This window comes from Xenia sp. Carnegie-2017, unplaced genomic scaffold (assembly GCF_021976095.1).
Source record: "Xenia sp. Carnegie-2017 unplaced genomic scaffold, XeniaSp_v1 HiC_scaffold_14, whole genome shotgun sequence".
Classification (NCBI taxonomy): Eukaryota; Metazoa; Cnidaria; class Anthozoa; order Malacalcyonacea; family Xeniidae; genus Xenia; species Xenia sp. Carnegie-2017.
In genome coordinates, this window is record NW_025813447.1 from 1,734,469 (window position 1) to 1,750,186 (window position 15,718).

At 35.4% G+C, this 15,718-nt stretch overlaps 3 protein-coding genes across 4 annotated transcripts; 1 reads left to right on the plus strand and 2 right to left on the minus strand.

Moving 5' to 3' along the window:
* Window positions 1-4,045: 4,045 nt before the first annotated feature.
* On the minus strand, window positions 4,046-14,740 carry LOC124433857 (mannose-1-phosphate guanyltransferase beta-A-like). 2 transcript variants are annotated; one of them, XM_046983673.1, is made up of 11 exons: window positions 8,559-8,670; window positions 7,990-8,133; window positions 7,740-7,839; window positions 7,522-7,614; window positions 6,974-7,234; window positions 6,700-6,885; window positions 6,062-6,267; window positions 5,870-5,972; window positions 5,613-5,791; window positions 5,154-5,379; window positions 4,046-4,420 (listed from the first exon to the last, which is right to left on the minus strand). In XM_046983673.1, exons 2-11 carry the CDS (start codon window positions 8,119-8,121, stop codon window positions 4,353-4,355), a joined length of 1,554 nt encoding a protein of 517 aa, XP_046839629.1. In that variant the 5' UTR covers window positions 8,122-8,133; window positions 8,559-8,670; the 3' UTR covers window positions 4,046-4,352. The 2 variants fall into 2 exon arrangements, with proteins under 2 accessions (XP_046839629.1, XP_046839630.1); XM_046983674.1 differs by lacking the exons at window positions 4,046-4,420; window positions 5,154-5,379; window positions 5,613-5,791; ... (5 more) ...; window positions 7,740-7,839; window positions 8,559-8,670 and adding exons at window positions 9,224-9,396; window positions 11,213-11,316; window positions 11,525-11,603; ... (5 more) ...; window positions 13,685-13,765; window positions 14,356-14,740.
* On the plus strand, window positions 9,875-11,087 carry LOC124433871 (dynein light chain Tctex-type 5-B-like). The gene has a single exon (XM_046983711.1). It carries the CDS (start codon window positions 9,955-9,957, stop codon window positions 10,528-10,530), a length of 576 nt encoding a protein of 191 aa, XP_046839667.1. The 5' UTR covers window positions 9,875-9,954; the 3' UTR covers window positions 10,531-11,087.
* An 83-nt stretch (window positions 14,741-14,823) lies between the features above and the next one.
* On the minus strand, window positions 14,824-15,718 carry LOC124433880 (NADH dehydrogenase [ubiquinone] 1 alpha subcomplex subunit 12-like). Its single transcript, XM_046983730.1, has one exon. It carries the CDS (start codon window positions 15,429-15,431, stop codon window positions 15,003-15,005), a length of 429 nt encoding a protein of 142 aa, XP_046839686.1. The 5' UTR covers window positions 15,432-15,718; the 3' UTR covers window positions 14,824-15,002.

A 15,718-nucleotide genomic window follows, 5' to 3' on the forward strand; every position in this document is an offset into this window, starting at 1 on the left:
CACTTAAGTTTTCCTCGCATAGTCGTATAACTCATCAGACATTGCTTGAGATGCAGCAAGCATTTGAGCGGACATGAAGTTAACTTACATGTGAAAAAATGAGAAAGATTAGGTGAACGCATACATGCATGTCCGTATAATTATCAAATAAAATATCTTACAAAAACAAGTGTGTAATTGCACATGCCATTTCATCAACACCTGCGTATTATACATGGCCTGTACGCTCCTTTTAATGCGTAGCATCTCACGAAAGATGTCTTCGTTACCATGATGAACCTCAAAGTCATGCCAAGTCTTCAAAAAGGATGCTGTCGTCTAAAATAAAGCAAATTGCGGGTTTATTTTGCCACGACGCTCAAAGTTATATATGTCTTGAATAATTACCCTTGGATCGGCCATTTGTGAAGCATGCATGTACAGAACACGCGCGCGATCTACTTCTCCAAGTTTACGTTCGAGTTCAGCGAAGCGAGTGCACATTTCTCTGTCATTTAGACGAAAGACCATCTCACAATTGTATGCCAAATATATACACAAGTTCCCATACAAAACTGTTTCTTACCGAGCCTGGTCATCACCAAGAACCTCAATGGCTTTTTCATAAATCTCTCTCGTATGTGTAACACCAAATATTTCAGCAGTTCTCTTGATATAAATATTGAAGATCTGAACAGATAAAGCAAGGATGAGGATTAAATAAAACTAAGCTTCGTAACTAAATCCCTGCGTTTGTTCCACCTCAAATTGTTCTTCAGGCAGCACTGCTCTTTTTTCATAGGAAATTAGTCAAGCACAAGTGAATATATGAATAACCCCCACGTTCTAGCAACAGCACTGCTCTTTTTTCATAGGAATTAGTCAAGCACATGTGAATATATGAATAAACATCCCCCCCTACGTTCTAGCAACAGCACTGCTCTTTTTCATAGGAAATTAGTCAAGCACAAGTGAATATATGAATGAACACCCCCCCAACGTTCTAGCAACAGCACTGCTCTTTTTTCATAGGAAATTAGTCAAGCACATGTGAATATATGAATAACCCCCTACGTTCTAGCAACAGCACTGCTCTTTTTTATAGGAATTAGTCAAGCACAAGTGAATATATGAATGAACATCCCCCAACGTTCTAGCAACAGCACTGCTCTTTTTTCATAGGAAATTAGTCAAGCACAAGTGAATATATGAATGAACACCCCCAACGTTCTAGCGAAAGCACTGCTCTTTTTTCATAGGAAATTAGTCAAGCACAAGTGAATATGTGAATAAACACCCCCCCAACGTTCTAGCAACAGCACTGCTCTTTTTTCTTAGGAAATTAGTCAAGCACAAGTGAATATATGAATAAACATCTCCCCTCCAACGTTCTAGCAAAAGCACTGCTCTTTTTTCATAGGAATTAGTCAAGCACAAGTGAATATATGAATGAACATCCCCCAACGTTCTAGCAACAGCACTGCTCTTTTTTCATAGGAATTAGTCAAGCACATGTGAATATATGAATAAACATCCCCCCTACGTTCTACCAACAGCACTGCTCTTTTTTCATAGGAATTAGTCAAGCACAAGTGAATATATGAATGAACATCCCCCCCAACGTTCTAGCGAAAGCACTGCTCTTTTTTCATAGGAAATTAGTCAAGCACAAGTGAATATATGAATAAACACCCCCAACGTTCTAGCAACAGCACTGCTCTTTTTTCTTAAGAAATTAGTCAAGCACAAGTGAATATATGAATAAACATCCCCCAACGTTCTAGCAAAGCACTGCTCTTTTTCATAGGAATTAGTCAAGCACAAGTGAATATATGAATGAACATCCCCCCCCCAACGTTCTAGCAACAGAACTGCTCTTTTTTCATAGGAAATTAGTCAAGCACAAGTGAATATATGAATGAACACCCCAACGTTCTAGCAACAGCACTGCTCTTTTTCATAGGAAATTAGTCAAGCACAAGTGAATATATGAATGAACACCCCCAACGTTCTAACAACAGCACTGCTCTTTTTTCATAGGAAATTAGTCAAGCACAAGTGAATATATGAATAAACATCCCCCAACGTTCTAGCAAAAGCACTGCTCTTTTTTCATAGGAAATTAGTCAAGCACAAGTGAATATATGAATAAACACCCCCAACGTTCTAGCAACAGCACTGCTCTTTTTTCTTAGGAAATTAGTCAAGCACAAGTGAATATATGAATAAACATCCCCCAACGTTCTAGCAAAAGCACTGCTCTTTTTCATAGGAATTAGTCAAGCACAAGTGAATATATGAATGAACATCCCCAACGTTCTAGCAACAGCACTGCTCTTTTTCATAGGAAATTAGTCAAGCACAAGTGAATATATGAATGAACACCCCCAACGTTCTAACAACAGCACTGCTCTTTTTTCAAAGGAAATTAGTCAAGCACAAGTGAATATATGAATAAACATCCCCAACGTTCTAGCAACAGCACTGCTCTTTTTTCATAGGAATTAGTCAAGCACAAGTGAATATATGAATGAACATCCCCCAACGTTCTAGCAACAGCACTGCTCTTTTTTCATAGGAAATTAGTCAAGCACAAGTGAATATATCAATAAACACCCCCAACGTTCTAGCAACAGCACTGGCTGTTTTCATTTTTCTCATTTTCCATGTTTTGTCAATCTGGAAATTTGGAAATTCATTGACAATATCTCTAACAACAGCGTCTAAATCATCATTACTTATGAATGAAAATGTAGTGTTCAAAGAAATGTTGAACTCGTGAAGCTTTCTTTCTATAGTTCGTTTTCCAACATTTAATAATGACGCAATTTGTGGTACATTGAACCCCGATGAGACCAAAAAATGAAGGTGATCCTTTGTGATATAGTATGCTGGGCGTCCACGCCCACCAGTTTTCACAGTTGGTGCAACATATTCACCATTCTCACCATCTTCAAATGATTTCAGTATTTCAAAAACCATGCTTAACAACTGATGAACTTGAGCAGGTATACTTATTGTATCAGAACAAAGTAAAACATGTTGAAGATGATCAACTCTAAACGATAAGCAATCATAGTCGGGGGCTCCTCAGAATTTTTTCCTAAGATGTGCTCAATTTTTTTCAGACTGTTGTAAATGATTAATGACTATCTTTCTAGTATCTTCCTGTTCAATAGAAACATAAAATTTTAGTTCGAACGAAACACTGTAAAAGATGAAACATTACATAAATAAGGTATTAATCGCTTGTATTATTTTTAAATGTTAATTTAACAAATACAAACTTACCTTTTTCATAAAACTGCTTTCGAGTTTTTAATTCTAACTATTTGTATTAATATATTCATCCGGGTGGGCAGGCATTGCGCATGTCCATAGCCAAATCAATTTTCAAAAAGGTCAAATTTAACAAAATTAGAGCAATTAAATGACACTATTTTAAGAAAAAGCAAAGAAAGAGCCAAAATCCAACCAACGTTTTCTACAAGTTATAATACGACAATCTCATGGCGACAGCATGATATCAATACAACCGGAAAAACTTACAAAATAAGTATTACAATAGTGTTTGAAGCCAAGTTTCCAATTTTACTGTCAACTTATTTTTATTCTTAATCAGGACATGAAGTATTATATCGTTCTTTCTCCATTACAGCTGACACAAAGAACTTTGTGTGCGCATTACTCATGTTACGCATATCTGCTGTACATAATCACCGTGTGTTCATATGGCTCATGTTCGCATTGCCGAATGTCATGTTCGCATTGCCGAATGTCATGTACGCATTGCCGAATGTCATGTACGCATTGCCAAATGTCATGTACGCATTGCCGAATGTCATGTACGCATTGCCGAATGTCATGTTCTAATTTTGGCGGTGATCACCCGTCATAGACGCCTACACAAAATTACATATATTACCACTATTTGATGCTTGTTGTGTTTATTGAATTGATTTTGCACGCACAGAAATAGAACTTGTGTCAAGAAACACAAATACATTGGTGGAAAGCTTGAAATAAACTGAAAAAATTTCCTAAAGGACCAAACACTTTCAAGAAATTTGAATATGAGCAAATCACAATTAAGGTCGTACATCATACAGACCAAAATTTGAATACTGATGGTAATTGGCAAATTTTTCACTACAGCACAAAATGATTACAAACGTTTACGGATGTATTGAACAATTCCTAATCACAAAACAATAAAATAACGCCAGGATCTAACATAATATGCTTTTATACAGTTCTATAAACTTTCAAACAACTGATGAAGTCATTTATTAGGAGACTATATACTGTTTCTTCATCACGTGCGTGAATAATAACAGTGAACTTGATTATTATGGTCTTACTTTTTCATACTTTCAAAATGAAGACATAGAAGTGAGGGAGAAGCCTCCATCCTCATCATTACTTTGTTTGTATTCCTCATCTGAAATGAAAAAAAATTTCACTTTGAGTACGGTAAAATTGATGCCAAAATATGGAAAAGTTGACCAATGTCCAAAAGTTCCTTCACTGAAGTATATACAACAAACCTATGTATTATTTCTATGGATGGAAAACTGAGGAATCTGAATAAAATTTAGTTAATTTTTTTCAGCTCAAAAATGAAATACGACTTTTCAAACAACAAACTCCTTTTGCCAAACATCAGATCTCCCCTTTTTCTTACAAGCTTTCTAACAATTTCAACATTACCAACGTCTACTTACATATAAGTACAAAAAAAAAGAAAGTTTCCCCATAGATGAACAATTATAAATATAAATGTTAAATGAATGAATCCCAGTCAGCCTCTAAAATGACGGTTGCGATTGTCCCGTGTTGATACAATGTAGCCAGGTGGGCATTCTTTAAACTGCTTTACAAAACGACGTTTACCAACAAACAATGTTGCTGGATAGTCAGTGAAACTAAACACGCTACTTTTCAATGCTAGTTTTTAAATTGGTTTTTTTGAGTTCAAGAGACGATACGTCTTTTTTCATGGCCCGAGTGACCTCATTCTTCACATGGCAGTGAGCAATTTACTTTAAGTCTAACTGGCGTTGAGCTAAATTATCTAGGATTCGTTTACTTAAAATCTATAAAAATATTCGTCGGGCAACTTGCTTTTTGTAAGGTGTTTGTATAAATACATACGTAAATATATATAAACTCACATCTCTGTTTCAAAGTAACATATTTTACACAAGATTCGTCCAGTTTCATTTCCACTTCAGAGATTTTTTCTGTCAAAACATCTAACTTTTCTGCAACTTTCTGTTCGTTTTTCTTGCTCAGTTCCATGTCTTTTGAGAGTCTATCAATTTTTTCACGTAATTTCTTCGCTTCGCTAGCCCAGTGATGTTTGACAGCCTCGTTCAGTTTTCCTTTCTTCTTCTTCAACTGTAAACAAACATTCATTAGTTATAACCAATGAAAGGTAATGTCACCAAAACGCCTGTTCTGTAGTACGTAGGAAATAAAATTTTCGTAATACATTAAACCAATACATTAAGTGGCCAATAAGCCAGGAACCTGAGACTGAATGAAGCAAATGTGCCGGAAAAGCATTTTTATCAAAGGTATGTTTTCACAACCCTCCCCCCCGGACAAACTCATATTTCTTTTTTATGTACCTTTTCTTTGATCATTTCCACAGTTTCTTTTTCCCTTTCTTGTATACTGAGGAAGTTAACTCCTTGTGCAATCAACGCAATGTGACGATTTTCCATCGTCTGCAGCAAGACGAGGTCCAAATTACGATTTTGTATATTCTTGCTTTCAACAGCTTTGTCGAAAAGCATATTGCAAACGTCTTGATGAAGTAAGAAAAGCAAACAGAAAATTAAAAAAAAACGTAAATACTGAGATAAAATAAACTTCACACCGTTACCTTTGGTCTGTTTAAGAACGACACTGGCCGTGTTTACTTTCGGCAAAAGTTCGTTTAACTTAGAAAGGAGTTCATTCAACTCTTTCTCTGCCCCAGCGTGCACCTTTAAAATCCCAAGATATGAGTGAATGCAGTCTCCAGTTAATAAATACAACATTAATAAAAGGAACTTCATATTTTAGTTTTGCCCACCTCTTCTGCTTTTTGTTGAACAGCTTTTCTTACTTCTCTGTCTTCCTCTAACTCTTCTCGTTTCTTGATAAGTTTTTGAAGCTTTTCACGCAATCGCTCTTCTTCTTTTTTGTCGGCCAAAATTAGCTCATCGAGTTCTTTATCTTTTTCCTCAAACTTCCTGCGAGCTATCAATGTACACTCAGCCTCCACGCAAAGTGCATTTTCTAAAATCAGTTACTTGTAAATCAGTTCCCAGAAATCAGTCCTCGTCAATAAATATTAAAACAGAGACGTAGGTCTCCCGAAAACCTAAAGTTTAAAACCTTGGGAGTTTTGTAAGACAAAACTTAACTCATCGTTCAAGAAAGGGTTTAAGCTATGACCTTTGAATTTTACGAAAATATAGCATCATTAATTTCATAAAAAAACTTTTGAAATTTCAGCAATTTCAAAAGACAGCAATTTCACCAGTTACAACTAAAAAAATTACACCACACCTTTTTGTTTTGCAGTTAAATTCTGCAATCTTTTTATATAGGGCAAATTAAAGGCTGCCATCATTTGCCTGGAAAATTAAGTCCCCCCTCCCCTCCAAATCTTGAGAGCCAAGTTGGCACACCTCTGCATGTCAACAAAAGCAAAGTTCTCTTTAATACCTGTCAGTTGAATATCTTCGGCGCAATTGTTTTTCATATTATCAAAATCGTTTGTAAGAAAATCCATTCTGCTATTGGTTTCTTTCCTGGTTTCTTGAAAATATTTCAACATATCGGCATCTTTTTCTTGTTTGATTTTTTTCTCAATTCTTTTCACATCTTCGAGTCCGTGTTTCACAGCATCCTCTACAAAAAACAGATAAGAAAAAGATGAAACAAAATTTCTCTGTAACAAAAATTCTAAAATTGTAACTTTGCATCAAAATCTTCTTACCAAGCAGCACCTCTCCTTTTTTTTCATACTTCTTGGCTGCCTCAACATCACCAACCTCTACCTTTTCGCATTCCTTTAGCTTGATGCGAAGACCATCAAGTTCTCTCAAGATCAGGTTGATTTGAGGGGATGGTTCCACCTTCTCCACATAACTAGAACAAGCCTCGGTAAAAATTGGCAAGACTTCTTTCAAAATTTCGATTGAGCGACTGAGCGATGTCTTCTTTCCTTTTGATGTTTCTTGTGCATCATTCAGTTGAGCTGTAGCAAAAACAAATCTATCTTTTAATTGTGAATGATGACTTAAATATACAAACAATAACATTTACAGTTGATTCAACATGTAATTCAACTGAATATGTGCCAAAGACTTCAAGAACATCTTGTATTTAATGTATATTTTGAGAAATCAGCTATTCTTATAACCATGACACAAGTTTACTAATTAATACTACATACTTCATGTAATGTTGTGACAACATGGTAACTAGAAAATACATCTTTGAACCAAAAAACTTTAAACGTAAAATGAAAATAAATTAACATACTAATTGCATCATTCACCACTTCACGAAAATCAGCATACTCTTCAGATTCAGAAATACTTTTTAGCATTGTAATTTGCTCTTGGAACTCGGCATCTGATTTAAATAAAACAGAAAAATAAATTTCTTGATGCATGTTAAAAGAATAAGTCCTATGGAAGGGATACCAAATGATTAGCACTGCTGTGGAGAATACCTTCTGATACAATAAACTTACACACCTATATATGGCCGTTCCTTGATTTTGTCCAATGCATCTTGCAAAGATTGCTCATCTTGATACTTTATGGCACTTTTCACATTTTTTAAAGCTTTGATAGTCTACAAATGATTTGAAATCACACATAAAAATATTTCATCATAAAAATTTTTAGCTATGAATACTTCAAAGAAGCCATGGTGAGCTCCAAATGAATAAACAATACATAAGTATTGACTTCTTACATCATAAATTGTACATGAAAGTCCTACCTGCACTATATCCTCTCTGTCACCATTCTTAACCTCATAGCCAATGACTTCAACACTGGTATCTTTCTCCTCAGTGATAACTGTCGTATCTTCTGGGCATTCAAGAAATTCCGCATCTTCCATGTCAGACATAATTAGTTGATACTTGAAAGAAAGCCAATAACATTTTCAAAACGCTTACAAAGACTATAAAATTTTATTTAAGCACCGTTCGTTGCATCCTCACTTCTTAAAAATCAAAGTTTTTAAGCAAAATCATTTGATGTACACGAAAAATTGCAGTGACGTCATTAGACGCCCGAAAATGAAACTACGAAGCCGAATTTATTATGAAAATTGCAAACCCTTTATTCATGAGTGGCAATTGTAGAAATGACTCAAACTCATCTCAAAAGTAGGAAAACCGAGTCATTCATTCAGACAAAATAAGGTAAAAAGTATTTCGTTCGTCATTGCTCGAATAATGCAGTAACACATTTTTCATATTTTCCTGTTCAATATACTCTGAAAAGAAATTGCATGTTCTGCTACACATAATGTAACAATATACAAGCATTTCAAACACTCACCAGATATTCAAGAGGAAAAAAAATACAAATTCAACACCGTTAACCAGAGGTTTCGTTTTCGACTCCACACAACAGCACTAGTCAAACGACACCGAAGCTTCTATTTTATCCGCCGGATTTCCGGAATTCCCCGGCATTGCTTTTTAGTAAATGACGTATGATGACATAATTTCCAAGTTTCGAAATAGTAAGGGGATTTCACAAACATAATTTCAAAAACGTATTACATCAAATTTAATATAAATTATGGTTTATTTGGTTGGAAATCAACACATAAAACGATATAAGAATTTTTCAGTCCAAATATTAAATTGCAATTAGCTTTTTCGTTGCAATAATTTACATTTGTTGCAATAAATTTTAAAATAATTTTAACAAGCGTACAATTTAGGTATTTCAAATGAAACTCGAGAGCATAATAATGTGAAACGCCAATTTTCAATTGTTCAGTTCAAAGCGATCGTTTGAGAGTCAATTTTACGCTTGGTCAATTTGCAGTTTTGAAGGATTTACAGTGACAGTTATCATGTCTAACAAGAAAAATCGCCCGCAAATCCTTCAAAACACAGAAATTTATCGACATAAATTCAATGGATAATCTGACTGTGTGAACGGAGTATTACTAAACTCATGAAGAACAAGAATGTCATTGTGCAATATTATACCATATCGAAGATATGTTTCAGTTCATTCCGGACAATGAACGCTACATTATGATCTTGGGTTCAGGACAAGATTCTCCTATGGACTTATGGGGAAGTATACGTCCACCATTGATGTAGACTTCATCTTTCACAATGACATCTTCTCCTAACACAGACACGCCTTCCATACGAACCTAAAAGAACGAGATTTATATGAAATACCTGACAACGACAAAGCCGCAAATCAAATCCTGCTCTGCAAATTTTGCTCCGTTCATTCATTTAGAAAATATAGATAAAATTTCTAAATATATAACGATAATGCTCTGAAATATACAATACAGGACAAAAAATTGCAGGTGCCAATGAGTCTAACTCATTGTTCTAACATGAATTTTCTGCTTGTTTTCAACAACGCAGAATACATTTGTCCCACGAAACTATGCAGCTGGAAAACGCATTGAATAGATTATAATTGTCAAATAATCTATTCCTGCAACACACGAAGTAAACTCTTTTTAAGCATAAGGACAGCCTTTCCAGTTCACACACTTGCTCAGCACATTTTCTATAAAAGTCAACATCAATGTACATCTATATATATATTTTCAACATCAATGTACAAATCGGAAATCGATACTCAATCGGAAATTCATTCCCACGTGAGTTTCACGTTACAGTTCCCTCAAAAGTCAAAAACAAACAACAGTTCAATGAGAAAGGTCGTTTAAAAAACGTCACTGCGCTTGTACATGGCAAATAGCTTTTCACAGACTCTAACTTCGACAAAAATGACAGCAAAAACGCGACCTAGTATTTCACTTTTCGACTCGAAAACATTGATGGAATTGAAACAAAGGCAGAGATCTAGGTCTACAGCCATGAGCCTATCGTACTGTGATGATCCAGCACCTAGCGTAGATATGTCCATATCTTCGGGAAGGCATCCAGTCCATTCAATGGGGAAACCAAAGCGTATTTATCAAAACACCTACAAAACTGAGCCTGATCGACGCTTCGAAGTGTCCACAGTGAAAACTATCATTGAGCAGACCTTATCGACTCTTGGTGATACGATCTATGAATCTGGACGATGTCGTGAACTTTGTAAAAACTTGTCGCGACTTATTGAAGAACGCGTAAAACAGCAGAAATACAAGAGATACAAGATTGTGTGCTTTGTTACAATCGGTGAATTGAGAAATCAAGGATTGCACGTTGTGAGTCGTTGTGTTTGGGATGGAGAAAAAGACAACTTTGCAACGGCAGCGTATGAAAACTCCAGTATACTAGCTGTTGGTACTGTGTATGGTGTGTACATGGACTAGAATTTCTCACTTCTCAGTGGGATGCAAAGCGATCGTAGCATCCTTTGAAAAGATGAGGGACAACTTGATGAAAGATACGATCAGATTATGATGAAAAAACAGGTGGATAGACTTAGTGTCTTTTAATTTAAACATTATGTCTTCATGATTTTAACAGCTATTGATTTGAATATAATGGAAACATGTCAATAATGTAAATAATTTTTTGTTTCGTAAGTGTGTTTATGTACAAAACGACGTAAAAATTAGAGAAAACAAGCTGGAGATGTGTTTATCTGATGCAACACGTTGCTTTGATTTCTCATCAAATGAAGGTGTGTTCAAAGGCGTGTGTTTGTGTGAGTCAAAACAGTCCGATCCTTAAGTACACAAATGTGAACGTTAATCTGATCAACTTAACGAAATAATCTCTTTCATTCTTTACCAATTAAAACGTCGTTTCAAATAGAAAAAACGCCTTTTGACAAAGGCACATTTTACGATTTCTCATAGTACCGTTCTATGTTCTCCTTGTAGGGCATAACAGATGTTTGTAATTAAATTATTCTGTAACCATATACCTAATTGCAAGTGGGGTGTTTTAAAAACGCACAGCGCGTATTATTTTCCGAAAGAAGAGGTGTAGTTTAGGTGTAGCTTCATACTCCCCTTTCACACCAGCCTTCCCTTATCATACACTTACCCAATGGCCGACGACCGATCTCCATCCGATTATGGACGAACTGACCCAGGAATGAGATTTTATCGTGGAGTTTTTCAATAAAACGCATCTTGTCAAACACACTCCTATAACGACAACAGATTTCATTAAATAACTACGATAAATAGCAATCGAAGAACATAAAACAAGCTGACTTTCATTTAAAATCTCGATAAAAAAAAAACTTCTAAAAATCAACTATAGAAATCAAAGATGAAAAAGAAATTTGAAAAGTTACTACTAGCCAAAGTGAAATTCTCATAAAATTTCGATGAATAGTCAGTGTTTTCTTACCATCCTCTACATTAACGTCTGGACCAATCACAACATTCGGACCAATACGACAGTTCTTACCAATCTGAGAAGAAGGGTCCTAAAAAGAACACACGCACTTGCAAATGAGGTTGGTTTTAATTTGGCCGTACACTCGCCTTAATTTAATCTTCAAGGAGACGAACGTTTTTGTAAATTTATTTTTATTTGGTTTCGTTTTTGTTTCTCGTGAGCAAAAGTGTCCAATAAAAGGTTAATCGACAATCTCTATAGCATCGATCCCAAAGTCTGTAAATTGACACGAAGAATGAGAAATCTGAACAACTTCATGGGTTGCGGTAACTGAGAGCCTTATCTTTCTACGTATACATTTCTTCATAGTGTTTGAGTTCTTCTCGAATACATAATTTGTAAATATACTTCAAATTATTTATTTTACATTGTATCCTATTATAAATTCCGCATTGTAAATACTTAACTCATTCTCATACTGAAGATGACTTAATGTAAGTCGAAACATGTTTATCGTAAAAATTTGTCGCTTATTTTAAATGCTAAATATACTTCAACAAAAAATGACAACGAAGCGCGAAGGTTACGAAAGAACCGTTGTCCACTCACCACTAAAACATTTCCTATCACTCCGGGGCCTTTGTACAGACTTTCTGAAGATTTCTCTTTCAAATGTTGAAGATACATGCACATTCCAGTGAGGAAATCTTTCGGTTGGCCAACGTCCATCCAGAATCCTTAGCAATGTAAAACAAAATGTCAAAGGATGAAAAATAGATTCCCGCTTCCGACAACGAAGTACAGACGAAACTGCCCAAAGCGGAGCCCTTAGCATAATGTATTTGTGTATGGCAAAGACGCAGAAGTAACGTAAGCTTCTGAGAGGCGTCGTAGGTTGAGATTCCACTGTATAAGTTACTTAAAAGACCATTATTATTTGCTATCCATAGCTATACTTTTATCCCTTTATAATATATGTGTTATTGTTTACACATAATCTTTAGCGTAAACAGTTCTTGTTCAGTTTCATATCAAGCGCACTTTTATAATAACAATATTCAGTTATTCACAGGCAAAACGATTATATATTGTCATTTCAGACAAACCTTCCAAATCCATGGCGTAAAGAGAGCTTTCGGAGGCCATAGCTGGAAATATTTCTTTCTCAATTGACGTTGGTTTAAGCTGATATGAAGAAATAGACATTAACTTAGCAAGTCCAATACTAACCTAACATACAGCTATGTTACAGAAAGGGTTTTTATCCTTTTCATAAAAATGGACAAACTGTATATGATAAGCAATAATATTCTAACATCTCACCGTAATTCTATTCAATATACTAGGATTGAACATGTAAATGCCTGCATTGATACGATTGCCCACAAAAACCTGTGGTTTCTCAACAAATTTCGATATTTTTCCACAGTTCGGATCGTAAACCACAACACCATATTTAGATGGTTCTTCCACTTTTGTGACCTAAAATATCAACAATTTAAACCCCAAGAAATTTATTGTCATAACTAAAAGTATTCCATGTACCATTATGGTCCCTTCTTTGCCATGATTCTTGTGAAACTTTTCCATTTGGGCAAAAGGAAATGAGCACATTACATCACTATTCAGGACGTAGAAAGGTTCATTTCCCTCCTCCAAGTACTTTCTTGCAAGTGCCAATGGCCCAGCTGACAGTAAGTCAAAATGATCAAATACATTTCAAAGAATTGACAGTACAAAATTGAGCACTGACCTGTCCCAAGAGGTTCGTCTTCCAATGATAACGTGATTTTAATACCAAGCTAAAATGCATGAAACAATCCCCTTCAAAAACACAATAAACTTTCAAAAAACTCACATAGTCCAACCTTAAAACATTTTCCTCAAATACAAGGTCTACTTCAGCACTATGGCATCAAAATTTTAACTCTATAACTTAACTCAATAACACAATATAGATGGGAAAATTGATGGTATGGTGCTCATAGTGTACTCTTTGCATGCAATAGTGCAAGCAAATCTTTCAATGCATTACTTCCCCTTTTTTTCCAATTTTAATCTGAGACATGTACCACATAGAAATGACATGTTTCCATGAAAAACTCAGGTGATTAAAAAGATCGGCAAACACTCTTTCAATAAGAAATACAAAATATGAAACTCTCGTACCCTCTTGCCATGATGCGTCATTTCTTTCTCTAACATTTCTGCTCGGTAACTGACAGCAAGAATTATATGTGTAACACCAGCCTTCAAAATAACACCATACACAAATAAGTAAAGGTGATAACAAGTTTAAAAGAAGAAAACAATGGCATGTTTCTAAATTGTTTACCAGTCATGAAAAATCTACTTAGGAGGGGAGGGGAGGGGGGGTGAATTAGCTTTCCTTAGCAGGAATGTACCAAAGAGCCATTATTTCAAGGTGCAACTTGGCACACTATATTTAATTATATTACTGGCTGTGATAAGCCATTTCATTGTTCCTATTGATCAAGAGACAATCCACTTACTGGAATAAAACTCTAGAATAAAAATTTAAATGGAGTTGCCCTTTCGTACAATCCTAATATAGCTTATTCAGTGGATTGTACCACATACTGATACATACAGTGTTGCAGTATAGAAATAACAAAGTACTTTGAGAAACACAACAGTTCTATTCAATCTGCGCAACTTTCAGCAAAGATGATAACAACAATGCTTTGTGACGACGTCTGCCTATGTACGTTTAACTAGGGCGACAGGACAGGACATAAATATGCAAAGAACGAGTTCTTTGTCTTTTACTGCTATAAAAGAGCTTCACGACACAAACAATTTCGAATACCGTAAAATACCTGTACTAAGGCTTCAACTTGATGTAACATCATCGGTTTGTTGCAAAATTCAACCAAAGGTTTTGGTTGAGACAGCGTCAATGGCCGAAGTCTAGTGCCGTAACCACCGACTAAAATTAAAGCTTTCATGTTTCTAAATCTTCGTTTCTTTCTTCTTCCACCGATATTCAAATAAAATACAGCAAAGCCTTTTCTGGTTGTGTTGTAAAGTATTTAATTTATTGCAACGTGTCCATGAGCGACCATTGAGCGACTTCCAAAATATTAGGGAGATCGTAGCAACAGGTTTTTACTTTCGACCACCCCCCGGCAGAAATATAAATGTTACTGATAGACGGGGGACGTACGAGAATATGTTTTTAACTATATATATCAATCCCCTGCTGAACAACACAAAAATTATATTACGTTATGAAATCACAACTAAAGACGGGGGATGCAAGGAAAGATTAAAACAATACAAGGAGATTCTGTGCAAAAACAGGCATATAAATATATATATTTATTTTCAATCTCAGAAGCATTTTACAAATGGCTTGGAGTGCAACATCCGTTACATAAAAGATGCTTATCAAAAAGCAATTTTTTGTGGTCTTTTCCAAAATAAATTCCGCAGTTCTTGTTTTAAATCAACAGTTGAGAAACATTTACTTAAGTTTTGGAGGTGACCATGCTTCTATCTTCGGTCTTGTGGTACTGTAAGGCACATAACGTTTATTTGTCCCTGAAAGATTAACTGTATGATCAGCCATCCATTTTCGTTGTTCGGGCACAACTTTATTTGGCGGATCATCGGTCATGTAGTGCATCCACCGATGCCATTCGGGAGGAATTTCACTTGCATCAAAGGATAAACGATGATCCTTGTACGGAAATTTCACAAATCGATTTCTTCCCATAAAATACGAGTTGTTTTCGAAATATTCGTTGCCATACTTGTCTGCTCCAACCAAAGTCCCGACGCGAACATTTCCTTCACGTAAAAGCCTTCGGAAGATTTCAAATTTCCCCAAACTGTTATACACGTCCTTTTGAAAGTTTATCCAGTCTTTGAAAACCTTCAAAAAGCCTGCCATCTTCGTAAAAAATTGATTATTTACCAAGTAATTTGGCAATGATTTTTTTCAAAGTACAAAACATTACCAAACGTCGCCTGCGTAACATGTAGTCAGCTGACGGTCTTCTACGTCTTCATTACTTTGTTTAAGTAATTTTAAGTGTATATACATTATTGATTTGCTTTATATCTTTAACATAAAATGAAGTGATTTTTCGATAGTCATTTTCCCGCTAATTCTGCAAGAAATCAGTCTTTTCAAGACTTTAGTAGATGATAGGAGTTTCTTGACAATCAGCATGGATT